The sequence below is a fragment of the Neoarius graeffei genome, chromosome 4 (assembly GCF_027579695.1).
Source record: "Neoarius graeffei isolate fNeoGra1 chromosome 4, fNeoGra1.pri, whole genome shotgun sequence".
Lineage (NCBI taxonomy): Eukaryota > Metazoa > Chordata > Actinopteri > Siluriformes > Ariidae > Neoarius > Neoarius graeffei.
In genome coordinates this window covers 86,471,601-86,484,210 of record NC_083572.1, presented here as the reverse complement: position 1 = coordinate 86,484,210, position 12,610 = coordinate 86,471,601, and the positions used below count along the sequence as shown (strand labels likewise).

The following is a 12,610-nucleotide window of genomic DNA, read 5'->3' as shown; positions in this document are numbered from 1 at the left end:
TACTTTAGTACTTCTAAACCAGTGTGTGTGTGTGTGTGTGTGCTGCTCTCTGTAATGCACTAGTATATAGCAGGATACGTAATATTAGGTAATCTGACCTAACTCGTCCCATTGGTGCCAACACTCCAGGCAGCAGTATGTAATAGATATCAGATTTTAACACAAGCATGAAAAGATTTCTCATGCAAATGCTTTCCCATTTTCTACACTTTTGTCATTGCGTTTGGTCTGTGCTGCGTAGGTGCAGGATACATCGTTCATCCTGTGCATAGTGTACGTTCAGCCTGAGATCCCCGTGAAGCAGTTGAAGAACCTGAACACAGCCCCCAGCAGTAAGCTCTTGTACCACCGGCTCGACCTGCTGGGCCAACCCAGCTCCTGCCTGCACTTCAAACAGCTCGCGACTGTGGGTAAGCAACCTGAGACCTGAAACCACACGGTTACAGTGATGCACGAGGATTTCAACCAGTCACCAGACCAGTTCGGTATATGAAAAGGGTGTAGAGTCGAGGCTCGTATAGTCTTGATGATAATTTAGTTGTGTAGAACGATTAAAATAGCTGACTGTCATTATGCAAATGGGTCATGCAACACTGTCACAGCACTATTTTTGGACAAACAAATCACTAGTCATGTCAGGACATAGTCTGGTTAACACCAGACCATATCACAAGTGAAATATGGTCTGGAATCCGCCTGTTGAATTTCTCGTAGGGGAGGTGTGGTTTACGATTTTCAACAGCCGTTTATTGGACGTTGCGAATGCCTATCATTTGGCGTATACGTAGCCCATGGCCAATCATGGCAGTTGTACCCGGTGACGTAGTTAGAGCGACGAAGAGGTGAAGAAAGACTGAAACGCCAAACATTGTTCTTTTTTTAAAACAAACTTTCGCTCTAAACTATTCAGAACAGTGTCTAAAGCTTGATCGAAAGTTTGGTTCGTATCGCTCGCCGCCATGTTAAATGTGATCCGTAAACAGTCCCAAATAAACTACAAGCTTCCGTTTGTCGAGTAGTACGCGTCACTGTCTTTCCACCCCTCCCCACTCTCTGATTGGCTCCCTAACTCAGGCGAGCCTTTAGACCATAGTTTCCATGCTGTCTTTTCAGATCGGAACGATTGTGCAAAGCAGCATGGGATTTCCCAGGCTAGTCAGTACATGGTATATTAGGAAAAATAATCAACCACAGGGTGGTGTGATCAATTATCACCCCAAGGGTGATTATTGTCTGATAAAAGCATGTCCCAAAAGTCAGTCCATCCATCCATTATCTCTAGCCGCTTATCCTGTGCAGGGTCGCAGGCAAGCTGGAGCCTATCCCAGCTGACTACGGGCGAAAGGCGGGGTACACCCTGGACAAGTCGCCAGGTCATCACAGGGCTGACACATAGACACAGACAACCATTCACACTCACATTCACACCTACGCTCAATTTAGAGTCACCAGTTAACCTAACCTGCATGTCTTTGGACTGTGGGAGAAACCAGAGCACCTGGACACTCGGAGAACATGCAACCTCCGCACAGAAAGGCCCTCATTGGCCACTGGGCTCGAACTCAGAACCTTCTTGCTGTGAGGCGACAGTGCTAACCACTACACCACCGTGCCACCCATGTCCCAAAAGTGTTTTTCTTCATCTTATACCAATTGCAATTTGTCAACAATTACCATTTTTATTTCTTAAAGAATGAAACATCATGACTTTTATCCATTTAAAGTTACATTTAATGTTGTGGAACATCAGCGAAACAAGTCATCGTTTACGTTATAGCAGCTATAAACAGTTATGTCCGCAGCCTCTATTTTTTTTCTCTTTCTTGAAGTTAAGACTTTTTTTTTTGTGGTGGAAACCTTAAAGACCAAGTACTGATGCTGGAGACTCCTTCCATAAATGTTAAACTCCTGAGAGAAACTTTTATTGTATCGATGATTTAATGTTTTTAAACCCTCTGGGGTCTGAGGGTATTTTCTGGCACTAATGATTTTATTATGCTCTGATTTTTGTTGTCAGTTTCAACAAATCTAAGCAGTATTTTCAAGGTCATATGACTTTTTTTTGTATTCAGCACAAGTTCAGCTACAATAATATCTGTGTAGTCTGTATGTCATGATTGTACTTTAAAAAAAAATGGATAAATGAAGATGTTGTAAAAAGCAGTTTTAGGTCTGTGTTGGAATGTGTGAAAGAAAATATGACCTTACTCATTGTGACGAACCGTTTTGGTCATTTGAGGTGATTCTGTTCAGTCTTAGGCTACATCCACACGACAACGGCAACGAGATTTTTTTTTTTTTTTTTAAATATCACGTCCACATGGGCAACGGATCAGTAAAATATCAGGTTCATATGGCAACGCAACGCTTGCTGAAAACGATGCAATACACATGCCACACCTCTACGTGTGCTGTAAGACGGTCCCATCGGAGACACCAGAACAATAGAAGTAGTAGATGCATGCGCATAAACCCCTTCTTCTGTAGCATCAACCACATAAAGTTTTGATTATTAGTCAGTAGCATAAAATAGTATCTATTGTCTAAGACACTTATTTATATTTCATATTAAAACGTCTATGTAAATTAATACATAGAAAGCCTGGCCAGGCGCTGAACGTTCTTCTGCCTTCACTTTAAGAGAAATTCAGGGCGAGCATGAGCCTAGGTTCTTCCCTGTCACTGTCACACGCACACACCTTCTCACTCCCTATCCTATGGATATAGTCCCTTTAAATCACGTGCTTGTTTTTTGAATGGAGACGCGGAAAGAGGAATGAACGGGGGTAGATGGAGAGAGAGAGGAATGAACGGGGGTAGATGGAAGCCGGTACGCCAACATTCTGAGATCCTCCAGAATTCTTTAATGGTCCGGAATAAATTGAATGCTACACATTGATGGATTACTTTGTTCTTCTACGCCCTTTTTGAGGAATGTATTGTCGGACTTAAACCAACATCTGAAGAGGTGAGATCGCTCCTTTTTTTTCCTATTTTTGCTGGCGGGATTGTTTTTGTTTTTGGAAAGCGCACGGGCGGTGCGCGGTTTGGTTATCTACTCAGTACTTCCGCAGTGTTTGGACTAAAGACTCTGCCCTAAGGGCTATTCTCTCACTCTCTCTCTCTCTCTCTCTCTCTCTCACTTTGCACCATTACACAATAAATATTCACAGTGAAAATATTTTGTAAGCGCGCTTCATGAACCAAGTTATAGGATTTGTTGACAACTCACATTGAGTTCGTTACACTTCTACCCGGCGTGAAGCGCTGACAGTCATGTGGTTGTGACGTCATCTCATCTCTCATCGTAAACAAATCCGTTCTACTCATCCAGACAACTTCACAACGGCGCCGTTGCCAGATTTTTTCACTCTGGAACCCGTTCTCAAAAGATTTTGTTTTGGGGCACCCAAAACGCCGGTGCCGTGTGGACGCCAGGCCGAAACGATAAACAATTTTATCAGATTCACCTGACTCCGTTGCCGTGTGGACAGGGCCTTAGGAACATGTCAAGCACAAAAACTTAAATCTGCTCCATTGATTTGGACAATTAACCGGCCATCAAAAAATGTATGTCCTATTGTTTTGGGATAAAGGGTTGGCAGTGAGAGGGGTATTCAATGAGAAGAGTAAAAATTTCCATTCCATTCAGTGAGATGAGTGAAAACCCTTCCCACTGCCAACTCTTAATCCCATCAGGTCAAGTGATCAAAATGGTTCGTCACAATGGGTAAGGTCATGTTTTGTTTTGTTTTTTCACACATTCCAACACGGTTCTAAAACTGCTTTTTACAACATCGTCATTTATCTGTTATTTTTTTAAAAAATGTTACTCTTCAGTGTGTCTTGAAATTAACTCTTGTACTATTTTACTCAGTTCAGAGCCACAAACAACTCTATTCCACAATTACTGTCTGTAATTTTGCTCCAACTCCAAATTTAAAACTCTAAACTCAAAATAGAGCAAAATTAACTATTTTTGAAGAAAATACTTTTAACTCTGGGAAATTGCTCAGTCATTTTTCCTGTGTATGGACTACAGCGCACGCATATCAACTGATCTACTCAATATAAATAGAAGAAATATTTACACTTAAGTTGATCTTCTGCTGGATCGAGTCAAAGTTCAAAACGGCGCCGCTCATCAGTGTTGGGGTTCTCAAGATCCGATAAACCACTGAAATTGAATCACTATTCTGAAATTGAATCGTTGTCCTGAATCATCCGAAGCACTATCTTGCAAATCTGCGTTTTACCACCAGATAGCCTAAACAGGTTTTACCTCCAGATAGCCTAAACTTTGGCTGACAGATTTTATCCTGTTTACAGTGGGTGTTTATCTAAATATATGGGATATTTATGTAAATACATGACCTACTCATTCTAAACCTTCCGAGCTTTGCCGGCAAAGCTGTCCACCCCAGAGGGTAAAATCATTTTTAGATGATGTGGAGTGTTTGCCATCCAAGTTATCATGAACAAGCTGTTACTATAGAAACGATGACATTATGACTGCTGTATTTGTATGAACTTGTGATTTGATGCTGTTGTAGAAAAAGAATCTTCTTAAGAATTGTAAAGGTTCCCCCAGCTGGAACGGTCAACTTCTCGAGACCAATGCCCTCGTGCCACCTGCAGAATTCTGGGGCGAAAAAACACCGCGAAAAAAACAGACCAGAGATTGGCCGTTTATTCCCAGCTTTTTTCAGTCTGTCTTAAAAGAATTTTAAACCATTTTATTAGTGCACAGTGTTTTATACAAAGCATACGTTCATAAAAATACAAGTTGATCAACTTAACATACTAAAATTAAAGTTAAATAACAGGCTAATAATATCTAAAAATAACTTTGGTTTTCTTTATAAGTGACATAGCTGACAGAGAAAAGGTCCTTTTCTGTTCTACATCGGCCTTTTCACCATTTCTGGTTTGCGTAGTTTGGCCTTGCTTGTGTTTTTCGCCCCCTATTAAACTTATGAATTTGCCTCAGCAATGTTAGTTATTGTGCAGATGTGATGATTGTACTGTTCTTTTCCCAGAGCAGTTCAAAATGGGGTTGTCAAGTTATTTTAACAAGCTTATAATAAAATGCAAAACCAACAGAGGAAAGCACTAAATCAAAGTGCTCTGCATTTTTACAGCATAAAGTAATAAGACGGGAAGTTCCAGGTCAGATTTGCACATTTATTGAAATAATATAATCTGAGTTCGCATTAGTGAATATCATGGCTGTGCATGAATGATTACATCGCTCTGTTTAAGCCTATTAAAACGTATCTTTCTCCACAGAGAGCCCGACTGTCATGTTATCAGCTGGGAGTTTCTCCTCTCCTTACGAGCACCTGAGTCAGCCAGAGACCAAGCGCATGGTGGAGCACTACACAGCCTATCTGAGTGATAACACACGCCTCATAGCCAACCCCGGCCTGAAGGTACATATACGCACTACCTCCTGAGTGACACGCACCTCGGCGCCAACCCGAGCCTGAAGGGACACACACACACGTGCGTTCTTAGTTACACGTCACCGCCTCCTGTGTGACAAAACAAACTTCATTACCAAAACCAGGCCTGAAGGGACACAAACGCACACAAAAAGTTTGTGAGATGGACTGAAGGAAGGATCATATGAGGTTGTTTGGGACTGTATTTATATGTTTGCATGACGGATGGAATGTGGCTGCTTTTTACGATTGAAATAATAGCTTGCTTTACAAACACTAAAGCGTGATGATACACGCCTCATAGCCAACCCAGGCCTGAGGAAACACACACGCACACAGTGCCTGAGTTACACAGTCAAATTTAAGCCAGAAGATGAATACACTCTAGAAATTTGTGAAATAGGTGTGTCCCTGGAACTTTGGCAACCGAAAAAGTCCTCTTGGTAGAGTTAGCAATTTAAGGGTTGTTTTACAATCAGGGTGCGCCAGCTAAAAATCACATTTAACACTTATTATCTTCAATATCAAAAGGCTTGACTAAATAAACTTGGTTGTTTATTGTAGCCCTGTGATGGCTCTATTTACCATGCAAAAAAAAAAAAAATTGGTGATAACGTTATTTTTGGTGAATGTATGGCAATATATGTCATATTTAGCAAAATTACTCGTGTCATTTAGAAAAAGTGCTTTTTTGACCACAGGTAGCTCCAAAAGGGATGCACTTAAATCATTCTTTATACCAGGGGTCTTCAATTAAAAGTCACTGAGGTCCAGTTATTAAATTTTGTCCAAGTAGAAGGTCCGAACCGAAGTCCAGCTTGTGTCTTATAGCCTTCCCCTACTGTATGTCCACATTTTCATATGGTTTCAACAATATTTATTGTTCATTTCCAATGCAGGAAATGAACTGAGTGCACAACTATCTCTTTTACCATAAATAAAAGTCGTCCCAGGAAAATAAATTCAAGGCCTTTATTTCAGATTAAAGAAAACAGAAACCTCAGAATAAAATAAATAAAAAAGTGCAAACAGAGTGGAATAACTCCTTTTTCTCTTAAATTAAAGAGGTCCCAACCTGAAGAATTGAAGGCCTACACTTCAAGTAAAAAAGTCAACTCAGAAAACATTAACTAAAAAGTGCAAACAGAGCGGTGACTTCACATTTTCTCTTCTTTGTTCTTAAAGGAACAGTCCACCGTACTTCCATAATGAAATATGCTCTTATGTGAATTGAGACGAGCTGCTCCGTACCTCTCCGAGCTTTGCGCGACCTCCCAGTCAGTCAGACGCAGTCAGACGCGCTGTCACTCCTGTTAGCAATGTAGCTAGGCTCAGTATGGCCAATGGTATTTTTTGGGGCTGTAGTTAGATGCGACCAAACTCTTCCGCGTTTTTCCTGTTTACATAGGTTTATATGACCAGTGATATGAAACAAGTTCAGTTACACAAATTGAAACGTAGCGATTTTCTATGCTATGGAAAGTCCGCACTATAATGACAGGCGTACTAACACCTTCTGCGTGCTTCGGCAGCGCATTGATGCGGAGCTCAGATATCAATGCGCTGCCGAAGCGCGCAGAAGGTGTTAGTACGCCTGTCATTATAGTGCGGACTTTCCATAGCATAGAAAATCGCTACGTTTCAATTTGTGTAACTGAACTTGTTTCATATCACTGGTCATATAAACCTATGTAAACAGGAAAAACGCGGAAGAGTTTGGTCGCATCTAACTACAGCCCCAAAAAATACCGTTGGCCATACTGAGCCTAGCTACATTGCTAACAGGAGTGACAGCGCGTCTGACTGCGTCTGACTGACTGGGAGGTCGCGCAAAGCTCGGAGAGGTACGGAGCAGCTCGTCTCAATTCAGATAAGAGCATATTTCATTATGGAAGTACGGTGGACTGTTCCTTTAAAATAAGGAGGTCCCAGCCTAAAAAAATGAGGGCCTACTTTTCAAGAAAAAAAAAGTCCACATCTTCAGAAAACAAGTGGCTTTTTGGGGGGGAAATGCAAACAGAACATTTTTTCTTTGAACTTTTCTCTTTTAATTCTTCTTTTACTCTTCTTAATGAGAAAAACGGGCATGTGGCTGACCTGCCAGTAATTTAAATCTTGGTTGGAATGGAGTTAGTGCCATTCTCATGCAGATATGTAGGTGTTCATTGTTGAGCCTAGAACGGTACTTGGTTTTGACAATGTTCATAGTGGAAAAAGCTGCCTCACAGCTGTAAGTCGATCCAAACATAGTCAAGGTGTGCAGTGCTCCTTTGGTTAGACCAGGGAACACACTCCAATGTGTTTATGTTGCCCCAAAATCCACGCTACTTTTAAGGAACATTCGTTTGCACGTTGCTGGGCTGTAAATGTATGTGTGATGAGTCGGGTAGACCTGTCATACTGTGCTTGCAGTTGGGTTATTTTGCGTGCCCTCAGCTCGGACTTCAGGGGAGAACTTTGCTCAAAAGAGCTGTGCTTCGTTTCGTAGTGGCGCTTCACGTTGCCACTTTTAATTAATGCCATGTTTTCGGAGCATATGAGGCACACTGGTTTTGAACTGCTCACCGGAAGAATGAACATATATTTCTCCGTCCATTCATCTTTAAAACAACGATTTTCCTTGTCTACTTTCCGCCGCCTTTTGGAGCAAGCCATGTTGTCTCGGTCGGTTGTCTCTGAACTGAACTCTCTTCCTCTCTGCTTGTTGCTTTGCTGTGGTGCGCTGGGTAAACTAACGATTTTATTGGCTCAACTGAGTGAAGCTATTGTCATATTAACTGGAGTAGCAGCGCCCGCTGTCAATAGCCACGACCGTCCAAAATAATGCTTCATGAAAATTACTTAATCTCGTGAATTTACCATTGGTCACGGGTCCGGACAGAACCATCACTGGGTCCGGATCCGGACCGAGGTCCGCCATTTGGTGATGCCTGCTTTATACCATAAAACAAATATTTGGTTCCATATCATTGGAAACATAGTTAGGTTTTAATGTTGAATGCCAGTAAGTTTTCAGACTATTTTGATCAAATTAGTATGTAACTGTGTCAAAAAAATGTCCTCTCCGAGACAGCTAATTTTTCAATATAAAATAACATATCTAAAATGATTATTTTCATCCTAAAATGTGGTCAAGATATTGGGACATAAATATTAGAGACAACTAACACAAAGCTTACAGCCTTATATTTAAAAGCACTATGGAAGTAGTGGATTCTGAATTGTCAAAAAAAAATGTCCTCTCCGAGAATCACTTCATTTGTTTCTCCCATCTTATAGCAGATTACACAAAACTACCATACACATGCGTCAAAAAATTACCTGAAATCTGTTCTTTAACTTGTCCTTCACTTAAAAACTGGTACAAGAACCAGTTTGAATCAATTTGAATTTTGGTCCCCTGTGACACAAACTTTGTACCCTGATTGTAAAACAACCCTTAACTATATGTAGCGTCTCAGCTGTCTGGTTTCACTGTATTTATGAATATAATCCAGCTTTTCTAAATTAAATCGGGGAAATAAAAGTAAGTACATCAGGTTTTGCATTCAGTCTGTTTTGCTTACCAGCCTCTGAGATGTTTGCTAGCTAACTTAGCAACCATAAAAAGTACAGCACTGTTAATGTTATAGTCATGTTGTTTATCACCCAAATGAGGATGGGTTCCCTTTTGAGTCTGGTTCCTCTCAAGGTTTCTTCCTCATGTCGTCTGAGGGAGTTTTTCCTTGCCACCGTCGCCACAGACTTGCTCATTGGGGATAGATTAGGGATAAAATTAGCTCATATTTTAATTTTTAAGTCGTTCAAATTCTGTAAAGCTGCTTTGCGACAATGTTTATTGTTAAAAGCGCTATACAAATAAACTTGACTAATCCAGCCTCGTGACCTGAGTGTGTACCACTGTCTCTTTTTGTCGCGTATTTTATAGTCAAGTTGGAAAGTATGATATAAAATCTCACGGCTTCACCCTACTAAAGTTGTAAAAATCGTTTACAATGATTTTGTGGGAAAATGGAAAGACATTAATAAGGGGACCACGCAAGGTAGCGTTAGTGGCCCGCATTTGTTCAGAATTTTTCTCAATGATCTGGAGATAAGCATAGATAGTAAGCCTGTATTATTTAAATACGCAGACGATACCAGTATTGTATCACCTGTGTGGAAAGGTAGAGACAATTCTGAGGCCTTAATATGAATCAGTTTCAGGAGTGGTCTAGTTATAATAGTATGTCGAGCAACCCGACTAAGTGTAAGGAATTGATTTTTCGGAAGAGAGGTTGTACGGAGGAATTCCCAATGGTATCAGGTATACCGCAGACCAGTGAGCTTTCCATCTTGGGTGTAACGTTTCAAGCTAATAGTAGATTTGATATTCATATTCATGAAAAGCTTGTTAAGGCCAACAAGTGCCTTTTTATCTTAAGATCATTACGTAAGGAAGGATATAATCAGTTAGAGATTGATCACCTTTTCACTAGTATCGTCCTTCCCAATATCACTTACGGCCTTCAGGGCCGCATTAACCTAGTCTGGCTAACGCGACTTCAAAGCTCTGCAAGCATTTGGTCTGGCAAAGATATTAAGCCCAACCGTTTCCCAAAGGCGTGGTTGACCCGCCTCCCTGAAATGCCTCAGTTTGCTACTGGTCAAAGCCATAAAAGGCTGTGACGAAGCTTAAACCAATCACATCACTCTTTCCTCTGACGTATGTGACGCGATGGAAACTGCTTGAGTAACAGGAAGAAGATAAATACCTGCAGGGCTGCTCTTTGCTCCGTTTTCAATGAGAACTTCCCGTTGAATGCTTTCAATACAGCATCTACCGCTGTGTCAAAGGCTTGCCGCTGCTCCATGTTCGTAATGTTTCTAGTGAATGAAGCGCTTCCGCTTTAGCGCTTTAGATTCTGTAAACAATCTATGGCTTCCGGTCGCAGTTCTACTACGTCACTGCCTTGAACACGCCTCTACCCAGGGCCGTTGGAGATGCTCAAAGTTGATTGGCTCCCGATTTTTCGGGAGCTTGGAAGAGCTGGAGATAGCTTGCCTTGCCAGACTAAGCTCGCAACAGGCCCTCGTGTTGCGTCACACTTAGGATGGGCGGGCCCAGGCTAGCGTTAACCCTTGCCGAGGCCCTGGGCAGACACCCCCCCGAGGCCCCACCCCCGCCTGTTGTCAACTGCGCTCAGCAAATTCACCCCCTCAGACGTGCCTGTCTAACTAGACACAGAAACTTAAATAATGACAGTGGCACAATTAGAAATACTATTGAACGATAAAACTTTATATCCATCAACACCTATTTAATCGAGAAAAAGCAATGGTGAAATAGGCAATTGCATGGTGAAAAAATCCATCAGACATCACGGTTAACAAGTCTGGTTAACTAAAGTTTAGCCTCAAGAAGCCTTTGAATGAGTGAGTCAATGAACATGTCAAGAACATAACCTCGGCCTACAACAGTTTCTTTAGTATTCAGAACAAGAACATTCATTTGGTATATAACCGTTCGTTTTCATTTTGGAATCCAGGCGACTTTTAACTTGTGAAAACAAAGAGCGATAACAAAGAAAGAAAAATATCTTGCTTCTCAGAAATAAATCTCAAAATGTTAGGCTATGTGAAACATTTCATCCTTTCACACACGTAATGTCCCAAACAGCAGTGGCACACAGCTTTGCGCATTCAGTTTGACAGCCATGGGTACAAGGGCACGTTCCTACTTTTCTGGAAAGCGAAGTCATTAATTAAATCATTGAACTCAAGCTGGCGTAGCGTGTGAAGACATGGCGGACGGTGATCATATTGACAATGACGGGTGATTTATGCGACGGGACAAGATGGGCTTCCTTACGGGTGGCGAAATGCATCAAAAATGTTATCAATATGATCAAAACTTCTGAAAATATCGTTTCATATTTTCCGATCTCGCTACCTCCGAGGCCCCCTAGTGGCCGAGGCCCTGGGCAGCTGCCCATGAAGCCCATTAGGATAACGCGTCCTTGATGGCCTTCCTATTTATGGAGCATCCAATGCGGAATTAACAACTGCACAATGTTTCTTGGACAGATGCTATAAACGTAAACATACATCAAGAGCTTTTAATCTGCATGAATTATTAGAAAGGCAGGACAAGAGAATTTTTAAGAAAGAAATGTATTTAAGCCAACACCCTCTAAGCCGAAGAAAAAGAGAATAGAGTACAATTGTAGAAAGAACTTTAGCTGCCGCCCAAAACTTAACACTGATCGTTTTAAGAAGTCTTTTATATAAATCGTGTAATTTTTAGATATGACCTTGCACTATAAGATATTAATTTTCTACTTTTAATTGTATTATTTGAAATACAGTACATTGTATTCATATTTTTATTGTAGTTATATTATATTTTGTAACATAAGATATGTATATTTTATCTTGTGATGAAATAATAGAGAGTTAAAAAAAAAAAAAAAACAAGTTAGCGCCTCCTCAATTTTGGATCTTTTGCACTGCAATACAAACGATGAGGTCATTAAAGCCTGTGTGGAGGTTCATTAGTTTTGTTCAGCATGAAACACAAATCCACCAGTTGTGGTGAATTTCAGTCACATAAAGGGTGCAGTAGTAACTCTGTACTAACACACCAATAATGTGCTCTAAATTCAGGCCTGGACACCTCAATTTCACATCCACACTTTGACCTCCTTTCTCGGTTTCTTCTCTTTCTTTCAGTAATTGAACAGATTTTATAGAACCCTGGTGGAACCCAACTCTCAGTATCTTCTTTCTTTTTTTTTTCCTTCTTCCGTAGTCATCTGTCAGGAACGATGTGATGGCAACCAGTCACGTGACAGACGAATGGCTGAGTCTCATGGAGCTGAGCAGCTTGAACTGCTACATTGTGCGCCGTTACATAGCAACGCCCAATGGGGTGCTGCGGATTTACCCCGGCTCGCTGATGGACAAAGCCTTTGACCCCACCAGGAGACAATGGTGAGATTAGGGCCTGAGGGCACAGGTCTTCATGCTCTAACACAACACCAAAAGCCTTCCAGACTCCCTAAAGAGTATTGGACTCTGTGCACTGCTCTTCTTAATGCTGTTTTCTATGCAGAGGTTTTTAGTTTCACACAATTTTATTATCTACACTACCGTTCAAAAGTTTGGGGTCACTTTGAAATGTCCTT

General features: G+C 41.2%; 1 protein-coding gene across 2 annotated transcripts in view; it reads left to right on the top strand.

The window, feature by feature from the left end:
• Nucleotides 1–12,610, top strand: part of cachd1 (cache domain containing 1) — a 303,436-nt gene that overhangs the window by 247,902 nt on the left and 42,924 nt on the right. For both annotated transcript variants that reach the window (XM_060919931.1, XM_060919930.1), the window contains 3 exons: nt 242–410; nt 5,290–5,432; nt 12,235–12,416. In XM_060919931.1, the coding sequence (XP_060775914.1) occupies nt 242–410; nt 5,290–5,432; nt 12,235–12,416 (494 nt within the window). The remainder of the gene's footprint in view (nt 1–241; nt 411–5,289; nt 5,433–12,234; nt 12,417–12,610) is intronic.